The sequence below is a fragment of the Xenopus tropicalis genome, chromosome 2, assembly GCF_000004195.4.
Source record: "Xenopus tropicalis strain Nigerian chromosome 2, UCB_Xtro_10.0, whole genome shotgun sequence".
Classification (NCBI taxonomy): Eukaryota; Metazoa; Chordata; class Amphibia; order Anura; family Pipidae; genus Xenopus; species Xenopus tropicalis.
In genome coordinates, this window is record NC_030678.2 from 12,969,361 (window position 1) to 12,987,669 (window position 18,309).

Sequence of the window (18,309 nt, forward strand, 5' to 3'; positions counted from 1 at the left end):
CGATCCGACTGCCCCATTGCCGCCCACATAATCCGATCGTTTGGCCCCAGGGCCAAACGATCGGATTATTTTTTTTTTTACCTAAATGCTCCCCGATATCGCCCACCCGTAGGTGGGGATATCGGGGGAAGATCCGCTCGCTTGGCGAAATCGCCAAGCGAGCGGATTTGCTCGTGTATGGCCACCTTAAGACTGTAAATTGGGGTTGAAAGCTGGGTGCTTTTATTGGATCATGTAAATGTGAGGTGACATCGAAGATCTTCATATTTTACAACTTTATTTATTATAACGCACAAGTGTCAGCGAGTTTTGACAGAAATTACCATTGTGGCGCTGTATAAATAAAGTTATACATACATACATACTAAGCATTCATTATAACTGTTCATTCATAAAGGTATAATCTAAAGGATATTCACAGCTCTTGTGTATTATATAGTGTATAATTTCCCCCTCTGTTGTATAAGAATATTATAAGTAACTGAAGATTTCGATGAGCATATAGAACAGGGGTCCCCAATCTTTCTTACTCGTGAGCCACAGTCAAATGTAAAAAGACTTGGAGAGCAACACAAGCACCATAAAAGTTCATGGAGGAGCCAAATAAGGGCTGTGATTGGCTATTAGGGGCCTCTATGCACCCTATCAGCTTACAGGGGGCTTTATTTGGTAGTAAGAGAGCAACATCCAAGGGGTTGGGGAGCAACATGTTGCCCCTGAGCCACTGGTTGGGGATCAATGATATAGAATGAGACTGAAGGTACATTAATTATTATAATACACACGTTTTAGTGAGTCATGTGACAGAAATGACATCACCGAGACCTGATTATAACTAATTACATCACTAAGCATACCTCCCAACTGTCCAGATTTTTGTGGGACAGTCCCTCTTTTGACAGCTCAACCAGCAGTCCCGGATTCTTACTGAAAAGTCCCTCATTTCATTTTGATCTCCTGCACTGAAGCTAAAAAAGATACAAATTCAAGTAAAAGTAGCTTTTGACAGAGAGTCCAGAAATCTTAACGAGTGTCACCTGCACTTAGATACATTGTTTCTCACTTTTAATTAAATAAGTAGCTTTTGGCAGAGCCCAGAATACTCACCCCCTGCACTGAGATACAATTGTATCTAATAAGCTAAACAGGTCTCTTGGGGGAACTGAGACTTGCAGGGCTCTGGCACACGGGGAGATTAGTCGCCCGCGACAAAACTCCCTGTTCGCGGGCGACTAATCTCCCCCCGAGTTGCCTTCACCTGCCATCCCACCGGCGAAAATGTAAGTCGCCGGTGGGATGTCACACGCGACGGTGCGATTTCGCGCAAATCGCCGAAGTTGCCTCGCGAAGCTTACATTTTCGCCGGTGGGATGGCAGGTGAAGGCAACTCGGGGGGAGATTAGTCGCCCGCGAACAGGGAGTTTTGTCGCGGGCGACTAATCTCCCCGTGTGCCAGAGCCCTAAAGGGCTATTTCACCTTTTTAAGCAAAACTGTAATAACACATAAAACAGGACCCCAAAACCCCCAGAAATGTGTTCAAATAAAATAAATAACCTGCCAAATTTATTTAAATGGTAGTGGTATTTAGGGGCTGTGGTGGCAAAAACGGGCGTGGTTTATTTTGTCCCTCTTTACATTTTCAAAATGTTGGGAGGTATGCACTAAGTACTGTTTATAAGTATATAATTTACAAGATATTAATGGCTTTTGGGTATTATATAGTGAATAAAGTAACCCCTATTGTAAAATATAAGGATGTTATAAGTCACAAGGAGTTCCATGACCATATAAAAGCACAAGGCCAAAGGGGGTATTTTATTATAATATACAGTGGAGGAAATAATTATTTGACCCCTCACTGATTTTGTAAGTTTGTCCAATGACAAAGAAATGAAAAGTCTCAGAACAGTATCATTTCAATGGTAGGTTTAACAGTGGCAGATAGCACATCAAAAGGAAAATCGAAAAAATAACTTTAAATAAAAGATAGCAACTGATTTGCATTTCATTGAGTGAAATAAGTTTTTGAACCCTCTAACAAAAAAAGACTTAATACTTAGTGGAAAAACCCTTGTTTGCAAGCACAGAGGTCAAACGTTTCTTGTAATTGATGACCAAGTTTGCGCACATTTTAGGAGGAATGTTGGTCCCACTCCTCTTTGCAGATCATCTCTAAATCCCTAAGGTTTCTGTCTCTGTGCAACTCTGAGCTTGAGCTCCCTCCATAGGTTTTCTATTGGATTAAGGTCCGGAGACTGACTAGGCCACTCCATGACCTTAATGTGCTTCTTCTTGAGCCACTCCTTTGTTGCCTTTGCTGTATGTTTTGGGTCATTGTCGTGCTGGAACACCCATCCACGACCCATTTTCAGTTTCCTGGCAGAGGGAAGGAGGTTGTCGTTCAGGATTTCACGATACATGGCTCCGTCCATTTTCCCGTTAATGCGAATAAGTTGTCCTGTGCCCTTAGCAGAAAAACACCCCCAAAGCAAAATGTTTCCACCCCCATGCTTGACGGTGGGGACGGTGTTTTGGGGGTCATAGGCAGCATTTTTCTTCCTCCAAACACAGCGAGTTGAGTTAATGCCAAAGAGCTCTATTTTGGTCTCATCAGACCACAGCACCTTCTCCCAGTCACTCACAGAATCATTCAGGTGTTCATTGGCAAACTTCAGACGGGCCTGCACATGTGCCTTCTTGAGCAGGGGGACCTTGCGAGCCCCGCAGGATTTTAATCCATTGCGGTGTAATGTGTTTCCAATGGTTTTCTTGGTGACTGTGGTCTCTGCTAATTTGAGGTCATTAACTAACTCCTCCCGTGTAGTTCTAGGATGCTTTTTCACCTTTCTCAGAATCATTGACACCCCACGAGGTGAGATCTTGCGTGGAGCCCCAGAGCGAGGTCGATTGATGGTCATTTTGTGCTCCTTCCATTTTCGAACAATCGCACCAACAGTTGTCACCTTCTCTCCCAGCTTCTTGCTAATGGTTTTGTAGCCCATTCCAGCCTTGTGCAGGTCTACAATTTTGTCTCTGACATCCTTGGACAGCTCTTTGGTCTTTCCCATGTTGGAGAGTTTGGAGTATGCTTGATTGATTGATTCTGTGGACAGGTGTCTTTTATACAGGTGACTAGTTAAGACAGGTGTCCTTAATGAGGTTGACTAATTGAGTAGAAGTGTCTAACCACTCTGTGGGAGCCAGAACTCTTAATGGTTGGTAGGGGTTCAAAAACTTATTTCACTCAATGAAATGCAAATCAGTTGCTATCTTTTATTTAAAGTTATTTTTTCGATTTTCCTTTTGATGTGCTATCTGCCACTGTTAAAATAAACCTACCATTGAAATGATACTGTTCTGAGACTTTTCATTTCTTTGTCATTGGACAAACTTACAAAATCAGTGAGGGGTCAAATAATTATTTCCTCCACTGTACAACTTTTAGTGAGTCATGTGACAGAAATTACATCACTAAGCTCCGATTATAACTGGTGACATCGCTAAGCACCTTTAATAAGGATATAATTTACAGTTTGGTTCCATAGAGAAATGACCAAACTGGGTATAATAATGATATAATGCTGAAAAAGAGACAGACGGCAGCTTAGAAATAAACAGTGTATTGTGTGACTAAAGAGAAGCCCAATCTGTGAAGTGAAGGTAAAATATAAACATAATAACCTCTCTTTGGCCCTTACTTTATCATACTTTTATGTTTGCAAGACAAAGTTTAGAGAGGAATTTCTTTATGTTTAGTTTAAATGATAAATAGTTCCCAGGACACTGACATTTTCTCATCCCGCCAAATCTAAAAGACTTTTCCACCCTTTGGCTGATACAAGATATTAAAGTCCAGTCGTTACATTCTGCCACTATCTTACAGCTAATGGCACTGATATGTGCAGGTACCATTCACAGCAATGAGTAGTGCTGCACCAATCCCAAGCTGCTGTACAAGGTCAGTAGAACAATGGCATTTCCCTTAGTTTAAAGTCAACTTCTTATTTTCTCCAAGAAATCAATAAATATGCCCCTCAGTGCCATTCTAGCTCATTTCAAACCATCATAAAGTCTTCAACAGGGTATTCAGTGGTGGTCAGCTGTGTGATGGACGATATGGATTGGAGATTCAGAAGAGGGAATTCAGTCCATTTACATTTAGAACCTTTTTGCTGTAAATAAAAATACAAACTTTATATTAACATTTTATATACAGAACCATTTAGATGTATAATCACCCTGGTCACATATTGGCTGATTTTGTAGGCATGATAGTATCTTTCAGCCATATTGATTTAATACTGATGCATGGGTTCAAAGGATTTTGATTAGGCAGGTATGAAATTATGCAGCCAGGCCACATGGGCCCCAGAAATTGCCATGTAATTTTAAATTGATTAACCAAATGTACAGTCACAGTGGCCAGTGAATTTTTTAGGATGAAGACACACTGAGCTACTAGTAGCAGCTATTTGTCACGGCTACTAAACGCCAGAAAATACCCAGCCATAGACAATACTGAGAGTTGCCTCTGCTAAAACACACGTAGAGACAATTATCAGTAAATGATCAGCATTGTCTATTTTTGTAGCCAAGACAAGTAGCTGCTACCTGTAGCTCCGTGTTTCCACCCTTATGGTGCGTGATCTCTATTTCCTAATATTCTTGTTAAATCAAGATGCTATGTGATTGTTGGGGCCACTGACCCTGGCATTCAGAAGATCTTGTAGCTATACTGTTACATTTAGTATGGTGACCTAGGGGTACCCAATATAAATACCAATAAATAAATAAATTCATTAGGGGAAGGGAGAGACAGGAGAGAGATGGGGGGGTAGTTGCAAGTGGTAGAGGTCTATTGCAGATCAGGGGGGTGATGGATGGGTGTAGACTGAGCTGCTCAAATTGGATGTGAGCAAGATAGGGGAGTGGGGTGAGAATGAGCAGGGGGCGACATTGCTAGTATTACCTTGGACACCATTACTAATCGGTGTGGCTCTGCATTTTTCATTTAGTCCCTCAAAAGCTGTTGACTGATTGCTAAGAACAATAACAACCAACTGTGTAACAGTTTCAATACCAAACTAGAATAAGTTCTGCTGAACTAAATGTAACAACCAGAAAGAAAATACAAAAGTCCAAATGCATTTGTCTTTGAATTCTCCTATACACATCATCATAAATGGAGAGGATTACCCCAAACCTGAATTTCAATAGTTTCAATAGTCGGAGCACACTGCAACATGTTGTCGACTTCAGAAACAAATGCCACACATAAAAGGTGTGTATTGGAGCAGCCATGATCCATTGGCATGTTGGACCAAATGCCCAAGTGGTGTTTGATTTGGCAGGCCTTATACTGTAGCTGGACAAAAGAAAAATGTGGGTTTGGCCAGAAGCTCAAGTCTATCAGCAATGAACAGAAGTGAGAGGTAGGTCATCTACGTGATACATTCTTCAACTGCAGTGATAACATTTTATTGTATTTAATAAAGCACAGGACAAACCTATGCAGTGGACTTTATACTGTAGAACACCTATTTTTATCACAAACATCACATATGATTCATGAAGAAACACTGTCAATACTCCAAGCCAATAAAGATACAAGAAAAAAGGCGGGAAGATACAAGAGAAAAGGCGGGAAGATACAAGGAAAAAGGCGGGAAGATACAAGAGAAAAGGCGGGAAGATACAAGAGAAAAAGGGGGAAGATACAAGAAAAAAGGCGGGAAATGATTCATTTGTTTCGTAAGGTAAGGTTGATTGCCATGTTAAAAAGCCAATAAAGATATACTGTAATTGATGGGAAACATTAAATATAATACTAAGTGCTTTATGACAGTACCTTTGAATTACCATGTATATAACATAACATGCAACTGAGGAGGGAATTCTGGTTTTATCAATGTGCAGCGAGCACCAATGCATTACTCCAGCCTGTTCTGATGCATTATGCACAAGCAACTTATTGACAAACAGTAATTATTATCAGCCTGGTCTTGCTGCTAAGTACAGGGTTCCCTGGTTGTGTTTAAAGATGCAACTGACTAAGTAAATCAGATACTATTCATGATGAGTGCAAGAAGAACCAGCCACAGAATGGGTTATACTGAAAGTGATCTGGGCTCTCTCCACTACAGAGAATCTATTATCCTGGACTATCCCAAACAAAATGGCTCCAGGGACAGTCAGGGCCGTATTTGATAACACAGTGCCCCCTTTCTCGGAACAACCACCCCCCACGCCACCCACTTAACTCCCATACGGAGCAGAGGGGTGAGGACGCGATGAAGTTTAAGCGCGTATGTGAGCAAAGTTCCATTGCGGCTTAAACGGCATGCTGCCCCTAAATTTATTCTGCCCTAGGCCTGGACCTTTGTGACCTCTCCATAAATCCAGGACTGGGTACAGTTAAGGAAAGATTCAAAAAGATGGCAGACTATGGGGGGGGGGGGGGGGTGTCTCAGCCCAAGACAGAAATAGCTTGGGATCTCCTGGTCCCACCTTTAGCTGAACATTAAAAAAGATACAAAGTATCTCAAACGTAATTAAATAAGTAGCTTTTGGCAGAGCACAGAATACGCACCCCCTGCACTGAGATACAATTATAACTAATAAGCTAAACAGGTCTCTTGGGGGAACTGAGACTCCCAACTTAAAGGGCAATTTCACCTTTTGTAGCAAAACTGTAATAACACATAAAACAAGAACCCAAAAACCCCCAAAATTTCACAGTGCTATGCGTGGCATTTCTTTTTGCCCATCAAATGTTGGGAGGTATGAACAAGATAGCAGCTCCCAGTAGATATCAGAATAGCACTCAATAGTAAGAAATACAAGTCAGGCTTGGGACTCCTCCAGTTTCATGGGAGTAGGAGAAACAATAGGTTAGCTGAAAGCAGTTCTAATGTGTAGCGCTGGCTCCTTCTGAAAGCTTAGACTCAGCCACACTTTACTGCTGCGCTGCAAGTTGGAGTGATACCCCCCCCCTCACCCCCAGCAGCCGATCAGCAGAACAATGGGAAGGGAGCAAGATAGCAGCTCCCAGTAGGTATCAGAATAGCACTCAATAGTAAGAAATCCAAGTCTGGCTTGGGACTCCTCCAGTTACATGGGAGTAGGAGAAACAATAGGTTAGCTGAAAGCAGTTCTAATGTGTAGCGCTGGCTGAAAGCTCAGACTCAGGCACAATGCACTGAGATGGCGCCTACACACCAATAATACAGCTTAAAAATTATATATTTGTTGGTTCAAGAATAAAAGTTTAAATGGCAGAGGGAATTATTTGCAATGTAAACAGTGTAATGTGGCTATGAGCATACTGTCTTTTCATTGCTGCTACTCATGGGGGGGATCAGAATGCCACTACTCACACCAGATTGCTTCTTAAACAGCTGAAAAGAAAACAACATGACTGGTACTTGCCGTTTGTGATCATAACTGTGCCAGTGTGTGCTGACATTGAAAGCAATTTAGTTTTATAGTATATAATTACCAGTACATGTAGCTGCAATCAAAATACTACAATGTTCGCCGCCTGCTGGATTTGATTTTAGACTAAAATTGTCGGTGAAAAGTGGAGTATCTTTAAATAAAACCCAGCTAAAGCATTCCGTTTGTTATGGAATGTTGGCATTAGTGTGACCATGCTAATAAACTATGTCTGGCGTAAATTTCTGGACTACTACTGTGGTACCTGCCTATAAAAAAATTATTTTCTTCCGCAACAGTAGCCACAGCATCCTGCTGTAATTCTGCAGCAATGGGTAGGCTGTTTGGCATCTGTGTACCTGAAATGCCAGGGCCTGGGAGAAGGACAATAGTGAGCAGGGAGTTTGGAGGTATGATAGAATTTTATATCCTACTCCTGATTCTTTGTGCAATGGTTCAATCAGATATACTTAACTCTGGAGCGCCCTCTTCTGTAAGGTTTAAGGAGAGAAGCAGTGATGGGCTGGGAGGCTGTAGCATTCTGTACTAGTGAAGGGATCAGTGTGCAGGGAGGGCAGGCAGATCTTGTGTTAGTACCACAATTGTTGTAACCCTTTCACTACCAAAATGTTCCTCTGTCCCAGTTGGAATAAACATGGAGGCTCCCACTTGTCACAATCAAATGGTTATTTACGTTATAAACGGCCAGGAGCGTGGATTCGGTCGAATCCAAATCCTACCGAAAAAGGCTGAATCTCGGATGAATTCCAAACCGAATCCTGGATTCGCTGCATCTCTAATATTAACATGCTTGGAATAGTCCTGTGTGCTTTTATCCCAAACTGTGGTTCTGGCCTCCCTTGGTGGGGGGGGGGGGGCATAGACCAGTGAAAAGGGGTGTCCAATCTAGAGGCCCTCCAGGGTGAGATTTTAGATTGTGGGCTTATTTATTGTTTTGGATATCTCTGGCGCTGCAGGGTCACTAAATTTTCCTATGTTGTAATTTAAGGGGAATGTAATTTAAGCAAAGTGTGGGCCTAAGCACAAAAGTTCTGATGTCTGCTGTCGTAATGGGAGTTGTGATGGCGACTGTGTGAGTTTAATAAGCGGGAAATACAAATAGCTGTCAAACTTACAGATCACACCCCACTCCCTTCTGTTTTTATCTGCACCTTTACAGTAAAGGGAGCAAAAGAGGGGAGATCAGATGTTTACCATGGGGGAGAGTGGGTCCTACGACTAATCACCATTTAGTTTATTATCATATATACAGGCTCAGCCCATGTACTGTGTCTGTTACAGTTATGTAGTTATTGGGGAAAAGGTCCCCAGAGCCAATGCCTGTAAGGGGGCTGCAGGTAATCAGCTGTCAGAGTAACAGTGATTTCATTGGTTTCCTGCAAAGAAACACTGCACCTAAGGCTTCTAAGGCAAAGGGGGTGCTGGGAGGTGGGATGTTGATTTTTTGGGCTGCAGGTGGGAGAATCAGTTTCATAAGGTGAAAATGACTGTAAAACCTCAGTTACAGTATAGGTTTGTCTTGCAGTGTGTTTCCCTGCACACCATCTACATAGAGAGAGATGGGGAGTAGATAGCGAGACATGCCCAGTTGTGCCCAACCTGTCAGTCTCAAAGGAGCAAGTGGAGTATCAGCCCCCCAAGTACTTACCTGGTGCTGTGCCTGGGTTCAGGGGTGGCGGCCATACATCAAAATATAAACCATGTATAACTTATGAATTAGATTTTATTTGCCAGAAAATGTTGCTTGCAATATGCATTTTAAAACAAGCCAATAAAAATAAAAAAGGTAAAAATTACAACAGAATTCCTTCAACTTATAAGCAGGGTTTTATTTGACCCACTGAGCATCATATATAACAGGGAGTATCTTATTATCAATAGATTATTGCTGTTGCTTATCAGCCGCCCTACAGGCTCTCTTCATGTTTATTTCCCCAGTTATATTATAGCAATTATTTGTAATATATAGTGTATATATATATATATATGCTTTAGTACAAACACAGCTTTACAAAAATAATATAAAATCTCCATTGTTGCACAGTTGCATAATTGTGAAATATCTCCTGTTTGTTACTTGGGTTCATATATCTGCCTGTCTATTTACGGAAAAATAACACCTGCTTACAAATAGGTTATACAATAATATACATCTCAATATGGAATAGGAAATAGATTCAGAATTGACACTGATATGACTGGTAATTTATGAATGATGTGTCCGGGGTCTTCATCAGAAACTCTAGGGCCCCGTACAATTTATTTGTCTAGGGCCCCAACCACCATAAACACAAGAGCATAGTACTAAATATTTTGGCCACTTGTTTGTGTTACACAAAAGACCAGCTAGCAGGTAGGTAGGTTTTTCTAGAACAAAAGGTTGCAATTAGGAGATCAGGTATGGGAATGGTAATATTTGTTCGAATTACCCTAACAACCAGGCAGTGGTAGGAATGAGAGATTAAAGAATGAATAGGATGATAAGAAATAAATGTAACAACTCTGCTCTTGTACTTCCATATTTACCCCTCTCACCCTTCCCAGTGATTACTCATTACTGCACTCTGTCCAACTCTGCACTTTCTTGGGCTCTCTGTTATCATTTTCTTTATAACTACAGCCCTCACTATTATATCTGTGTTCCTCATCTGCTCACCACTACTCTCATTTTTATATTGCTTATCTTGTCCCCATTTGGCTCTCTTCTGTATTTGTTCTCCTGATTTGTGTATCCCATTCATATGTCCAGTTCTCTCCTATGTTTCCCATTTCCTACTCATTTTCTCTTCTGAACAGTATATCATATAGTAACGCAACATGGACAATAAACAAAACAATTTCATTTTCTTTCTTTCCCCTCTGCCACTGCTGTTCCCTTTCTACCTCTATATTTTCTGATCTCTTCCCTGCTAACCTGCGTTTTTCCCTGTACTTTTAATAGCTTTTCTCCTCTTCTCACCAGCATCATCTCATTTTCATATTTCCAATTCTACTATCACTTTTTGACAATTTTTCCTTCTCTAGCCCATTTTCCCTGGTCCCTTTCCCCCATTCTCCTCTGCACCTGTATGATTTTCATTCTTCTGCACCCCTTACTACTTTACCTTTACTAATCCCTTTTGAAACTGCCCCTACATTGTTGTCCCAGCTGCCCAGGCCCCAGATAGGGTTGCCACCTTTTCCTGGAAAAAATACAGACTATATTTTTATATTTCTTTCCTATTAATAACATTGGTGTTAAGCATCATTTTTATTGGCCAGGCTGGTAAAATACTGGCCAGGTGGCAACCCTAGCCCCAGATCATATTTCAGAAATTCCCACTGCTCCGCAAGTAGTGAAGAACCAGAATGTACTGAAAAACTCTGTTTCATGCTGTTTCAGATCAGGGCACTGGACAAGCCAATCAGATAAGTCATCATACTATTCTTGCTGTAAAGACTTATCTGATCAACCCTCATCTAAAAAATTCAGCGTGCATCATAAATCTGATCAGTGTTTAGCAGTGTTTTCAGTATATTCCAATTCTTCATTACTTTACAGCACAGTGATGGGAATTTCAGAAAAACAGCAGGACACAAGACTAGACAGATTACACAGGGGACAAAAGGGAAACACACAGGCCATGCAGATGGAAGATGGAAGAGGAAAATGGAAGCTAATCTAAGCAGCTTCTCAATGCTGAGCAAAGTGGTGCGAGTGGAGATACTGAACGTGGCTAATGTATTATAAACTGACAACTAGGGATGCACCAAACCCAGTTTTTTGGGTTCGGCAGAACCCCCTAATCCATGGTAGGGGATTTGGCCTAATACCGAACCGGATCCGAATCCTAGTTAGCTTATGCGTGCGGTGAAAAATTCTCCACTTCCATGCTCATGTGTGACATTTAACCCTTCCAAATCCGAACCCTGCTGAAAAAGCCTGGATACCGAACCGAATCCTGAATTCGGTGCATCACTACTGACAAGTGCTTATACCTCTAACATTATCCAATTTTTCCCATAAAAGAAAAGAAAACAGCAACAAATACAGATGGAGCCTAGTCTACTAATGCATCGTACCCGTACCCCAGTTTTCAGCTACAGGAATCACCAATGATCCAATAGAAAAGTACGCATCTATAACTGCATGTGCCATAAAGTATTCCTAATGTTGGTGCTGCTTTAAACATTCTTCAGATCTTTACAAAACTTAAATCTTCTCCAAAGCGGTTTTTCTTTTTTTTGCAATGTTATAGTCTTTTAAATGAAGAAATAAAGCAAATAACTAATAACATTAAAAATGCGGTAACGTAAAAAACACTTTGTTGATCATATAGACAATCATAACTGCAGGTCGGGCATCAATGTGGTCAGCAACTGCGCCACGTTTATCCGCAGAGATCGTAACTTAAGGCTGCAAAAGAAAAATAGCTATGATTAAATCTGAAATTAATCATGAAAATGGTGAGGTTATATTAAAGAATTCTATGGAACCCAAAGCCCAGTTAGCATCATGACTATGGTGAGGTTATAATAAAGAATTCTATGGAACCCAAAGCCCAGTTTGCATCATGACTATAGTGAGGTTATAATAAAGAATTCTATGGAACCCAAAGCCCAGTTTGCATCATGACTATGGTGAGGTTATAATAAAGAATTCTATGGAACCCAAAGCCCAGTTAGCATCACAAACTGGAACAGCTGGGGGTTGTGGCCATATTGTCTGGCCAATACACAGAGTAGGACCCTCTTTATACTTTGTATTGGTTATTGCTGTGTGTATGTATGAAATCTGCATACTTAATGTATACACCATTTTGTACAGTGGTGTAGAATATATTGGTGCTTTATAAATATAAAAATTATAATTTTGGCCCTAGGCTCCCTGGTAGTGACTGCCAAGCAGGATTATGCCCAATAAAAAGCAGGGCCATGTCAGCTTCGGGCAAGCCTGCTGCTGATGAGCTATAACCTTCAGGGAGCCTGGTAGCAGGAGTCATTCAGCCAAACAACGTGGCTGCCGACTCCATCGTCCACTTCTGCATTAGGAGACTAGGTATAGGAATGGTAATATTTGTTCAAATTACCCTAACAACCAGGCAGTGGTAGGAAAGAGAGGCTAAAGGATGAATAGGATGATAAGAAATAAATGTAACAACAGTAAAACTGTAGCCTCACAGAGCTGTAGTCTGTTGGTGGAGTCAGTGACCCCCATTAAAAAGTTATCTTAAATTAAGAGAATGGGCTCAAATATATTGCCATTTTTTACCTCCATGAAACAGATGAAAATGCAACAGGGGAAAAACTGATATTGTAAAATATATCAGTATAAAGAAAGTACCTTTCTTTTATACTGATCCTATTCAGCGGAACCCACATCTGTCTGCAAAACCAATTCATCCACTTTGCTATTCACCTTTGCTGGTTTCTGGGGCCCCGTGCCTGACTCGGCCTTCAGGTCCTGCAGCACCTCACACTGAGCTTTCAGCTTGTTGATTTCTTTAAGGGCCTGTTCATACTTTGCTGCCAGCAGTTCCAAAGAAAGTTCCACAGTGTTCGGTGGGATGATATCCGTCTGTGTCTCCTTGTGAGAAACTTCTTTCATAACTTGATTTCTTAATTCTGTTATCTGGAGAAACAGTTATTAAAACATCTACTCATTTAATAAGTGATTTCCAGTTTTACCTATCATTGGGCATCTATCATATTGTCATGTTACCTAAAAAAATGTAAAAAAAAATAAATATTGTGACAAGCCATCTGCCAGGCAGGTTAGCGCAGTACTAGAGTACAGACAGGGGCACCACTTTGAACAGTGTTTCATCCCAGGAACGCAGCAGATCCAAGATTTGGTTCGGGATTTGGACAAGATTTGCCTTTTTCAGCAGGATTCGGATTTGGCCAAATCCACGTGCCTGGCCAAACCGAATCCTTAAAATCATATAAACTGAACATTTTTAACCCATCCGTAGCTTATTTTGCACTGGTAAATAAGCATCCAGATTCAGTTTGGTATTCAGCCAAATATTTTACAAAGGATTTGGGATTTGGACAAATCACAAAATAGTGGATTCGGTGCATCCCTAATTTGAGCAAAACTTATTCAAGACTTTTTCTCTCTCTGGGGTTCTCACCGTTCATGGTGGCTTTCACACTCTGGAACTCTTCTCACTAAGCCCTTCTGACACTCCACTCCAGGGATACCAGTTTCTGGCAGGGCTCACCTTCTGGCAGCACCAAACTCCCCTCCAACACTAGGAGGTGTCCAGAAAGCCCTGATGTGTAATCCCACACCACTTTTTGCCGCTCACCTGCAGCTAACTATAGCTGGGCAGCTGCAAACACTAAATGGAGTATGGAATGGAGGGCCCACCAGGCCTGGACTGGGATTCAAATTAGGTCCTGGCATTCCAAGTACACAGAGGCCCAGAGAGCCCCCCACCAGCCCAATAATACAGCAGCCCCTCTGGCATTTGCCGGAACCCACAGATGCCAGCCCGGGCCTGGGGCCCACCCTATTCTCCCTCCAGGGACCCATGTATTTGGCTTTCCTAAGCTTGCAAAAGAATGCAGCCTTTCTTGCTGCATGATCAGGCATTTTCCCTGGAGCTAATTGGGTACCACCTTTAACACTGGTGAAAAATACACCTAACAATGATCTTGTTCAGCCCATCTCTTATAATATATATATATGTGATCCAGATAATGAAAGTCTGTATGTATATGCATAAAAAGGTCTGTATGTATATGCATAAAAAGGGTTTTTTGTACTTGCCTTTCGTTTTTTTTTCAGGCGTCTATGGGATACAGGGACAATTGGGGTATTTTATCTACCCCCAGGAGGCAGGAGGCAGATAATTAGAAGAGAACTCCACCCGTTACTGTGTGGAGGGATTCAGTTTTGTATTTACAGAGAAGTAACAGCACAAAAAAATGTAAAAACCAAGGACCTGAAATTTATTACAATTGATAAATGTGTTTAAAGACAACCACAAGCTTTCTCTCACGCTATATACTGCTTGGGAACAGCCTCTTTAATCCACTTAAGCACCTAATTAAAGCTGGCCATACACGTGGCGATCTCACGATGTTTCGTACGACCGTCGGTCGCACGAAACATCGTCAGATCCGCCACACACCATTCAGGGCTGAATCGGCAGGTAAGGAGGTAGAAACAATAGGATTTCTACCTCCTTCTGCCGATTCAGCTCTGAAGGGAGAATTTTGGTCAGGCGCCTTCTATGGCGCCCGATCAAAATTTTCTAACTTGGCCGATCGGCGAGCCGACCGATTTCAGCAGCTTCCTGCGATATCGGTCGGCTCGCTGACATGCCATACACGCACCGATTATCGTACGAAACGAGGTTTCGTACGATAATATCGGTGCGTGTATGGCCACCTTAAGACATCTGGCAATGGAGACCCATAAGACAGTCTTTCAAGTTAGCCATGTCAAGGGAACCTTCTTTGAAGAACAGTCAACATTTTGTTAATAATTGTTTATAAAAGTTAAGATGGACTTACCACACATACAGTCAAAGGACAAAGGATTTAAGAGTTATGCCATCAAACTGGGAAGGTTGGGATTGGGTGCTGAATGGGACCCTGACAGTGAAGATCTGGAAGAAGCAGAAGCTGTTTAGGATGACCAGCTTGGAGTACCAGGCTCAACAAGGGCAGTTGCGAGGCTATAAGGATCACTGTGCTCCATTGCTTTTTGATCCACTTGATGATTCTTGGTAAAAGAATGGAGGGAACACTTAGCCAAGATGAAAATCCCACAGCAAGGTCATAGTGTCTATAAGTGTCCTTGGGTCCCTGCTGCAATCCATGAACTGAGGGGCCTTGCGAATGGCTCATGTGGCCATGAAGTCTACCTCTGGACGGCCCCACATGTCCACGATGCTTTGGAAAACTGTCTCTTTCCATGACCACTCTCCTGGGTAAAAATTTTAGTGGCTAATCGGTCTGCCAGTTGTAAAATCGGGGAGTGTGAACTGCAGACAGAAGAGTTTAGTTGTGTTCCAACCATGACAGAATGCAGCTGACCTCTCACAAGGCCTGGTGACTTTTTGATGTTGAGATATGCCACTGTGGTGTCGTTGTCTGACTGCACCATGATTGCCTGGATGCTGAACTGTTCCATACATGGGCTACATTGGCTCTTTAAACAGATCTGGCAGCTTATCTGCCTGTGTATGGGCACCAATGACGGGCCTCCTCAGCCCTCATCTGCCTGAAATCAGGCAAATCTCATTCGGGCAGGTTTGATTTTTCCATTGGACGGGGACTGCATCAGCTTGTTGATGCGGTCCCCAAACTGCTGGTGCCTATGCCTGACTTTTAATTAGATCATGTGGCCCTAGGGCCACTCCCTATCCCTTGCGGCTGGCATCAGTCATGAGGACAAGTCAGTGTGAATCCATCAGTGCAGTTCCATTGGTCTTACATGTTTTACTGGAGGTCCCAAAGGTGGAATTGGCAAACAAAACTGCCTCTGTGCAAACCACCATGAACACTAGGACTCTCAGGGAACCTGGCAGAGAGCTGTAGTGTTTGTAGAAGCTGTTGTGTGATAAAAACCATGCCAAGGAAGGTCATGTGGTGGCTGGGAGGAAGGGAAAACTTGTCCCTGTTCATAGTCAAGCTGAAACTGGTCAAGAATAGTATTACAAGATTCAGTTGCATTTTCACTTCCAACAAAGAAGGAGCCTTGATCAAACAGTCATCTAGGTAGGGTGTGATGGAAATGCCTGGAGCAATGTCATTGCCATGGCTATCACCTTGTGGAATCCTGGGAGCAGAGGTGAGGCTGAATGAAATGAATTTTGGAACCAAATCGCAGGAATCTCTGGTGGACAAGGAAAATAAGGATGTGTAGGTACACATCCTTGATGTCTAGTGCAGTAAAAAATCATCCCATCTTAAATTGAGAAGGCGAATTAACACAGTTGAGACATCCTTTTTGGGCTTTTAGAGGTTTGAGTAGAATGTTAAAAAAATTTTGCCAGAAAGAACGAAAGCAATAACTTCACAGAGCAGTCTTTGGACAACTTAAAAGACAAGGAAAGGCTAAGTCACTTGGGGGTGCCAAAATGTTAGGCACCCCCAAGTGACTTGAATCACTTACCTTGTACCCCGGGCTGGTGCCCCTGTTAGGAGAGAACAGCACCAGCCTCGGATAGGGATCTTGCTTCAGCACTCGCAAAAAGCATGCATCAAAGCTGATTTGGGAGATAGATTTGGCTGCGCATGCTTGTGCAAGATCTGTATTGGCTGTCTTACAGAAGAGGATCAGAAGACAGGGGAAGATGGTAACATTGAACTCACCTGTGCAGCTCTGCAGATTTATGGCAGGTCAGCATACAGGGACACTAAAACATAATAGCTGTTGTAAAAGGGAGCTTGGAGGGGTGACAATTGAGGGGGTTGGAGCAGGACTGTGGATGGGTTAGGGCTTAGTTCTCCTTTAAAGAAAGACTGCATGTTTTTGTGGCTCTTTGGGAACAGGGACTGAGAGGAGACCAAAGAAGTGTCCAGTCATCTAATGTCTAGGCATTTGAGCACAGATACGATTAAAGTGTCAGCTGGGGAATCAATGCCACTGCTCTGTAGAGGGGGTGCTTGGTGACCTTTGACCAGTATTCAGTGGATCCTTGGTCAAGTTTATCAAGCAGCTCATCCAGACATGCTGCTAAGTTAGGGATGGATGTGGACAGCTGTTAGGCCCAGGCTGAAGGGTCATGAGCTATCAAGCAAGCTAAAATAGAGATGGAAAGGGATATTGCAGCTAGGAGTAAAAAGAATCCAAAATTATTTTTTAATTATGTGAATAGTAAAAAAATGAAGCAAGAAGGGGTGGGAACTTTATTATCACGGGGGGGTACGTTGGTTGATGAGAACGGGGAAAAAGCAGAAATTTTGAACTCTTATTTTTCATCTGTCTATACATCTGAGGAGCCACCTAATGAAGGCTACCCTTTTAATATACCCAGTGCTAGTAATTTAGCTACTGACGCATGGGTCACTCAGGAGGTAATTCAAAAGAGACTTGAACATGTAAAGGTAAACAAAGGTCCAGGGCCGGATGGGATTCATCCCAGGGTATTATATGAGCTGAGCGCTGTGATTGCCAAACCTCTTCACTTAATTTTTCAGGATTCATTGAGGTTTGGCATGGTGCTGAGAGACTGGCGAATTGCTAATGTGGTGCCATTATTTAAAAAGGGATCTCGTTCTCAGCCTGAAAACTATAGGCCTGTTAGTCTGACATCAGTAGTAGGAAAGCTTCTGGAAGGGGTAATAAGGGATAGGATAGTTGAATACATTGCAGTTCACAATACTATTAGTTTGTGCCAGCATGGTTTTATGCGTAACAGATCTTGCCAGACTCATTTAGTTGCCTTTTATGAGGAGGTGAGCAGGAACCTTGATGCTGGAATGGCAGTTGATGTAATCTACTTAGATTTTGCTAAAGCGTTTGATACAGTACCTCACAGAAGGTTAATGATCAAATTGAGGAATATTGGCCTAGAACATAATATTTGTAATTGGATAGAAAACTGGCTGAAGGATAGAGTACAAAGAGTGGTGGTAAATGGAACATTTTCTAATTGGACCAGTGTGGTTAGTGGAGTACCGCAGGGGTCAGTCCTTGGGCCTTTGCTTTTTAACTTGTTTATTAATGACCTGGAGGTGGGCATAGACAGTACTGTTTCTATTTTTGCTGATGACACTAAATTGTGCAAAACTATAAGTTCCATGCAGGATGCTGCCGCTTTGCAGAGCGATTTGACAAAATTGGAAAACTGGGCAGCAAACTGGAAAATGAGGTTCAATGTTGATAAGTGCAAAGTTATGCATTTTGGTAG

At 42.1% G+C, this 18,309-nt stretch overlaps 1 protein-coding gene across 1 annotated transcript in view; it reads right to left on the reverse strand.

The window, feature by feature from the left end:
* Positions 1–9,191: 9,191 nt before the first annotated feature.
* Positions 9,192–18,309, reverse strand: part of LOC105945150 (MORC family CW-type zinc finger protein 3) — a 42,555-nt gene continuing 33,437 nt past the window's right edge. The window contains exons 14-15 of the mRNA XM_018091785.2: positions 12,855–13,067; positions 9,192–11,852 (exon numbers count right to left, since the gene is read on the reverse strand). Coding sequence (XP_017947274.2) covers positions 11,847–11,852; positions 12,855–13,067 — 219 coding nt within the window. The 3' untranslated portion in view covers positions 9,192–11,846. The remainder of the gene's footprint in view (positions 11,853–12,854; positions 13,068–18,309) is intronic.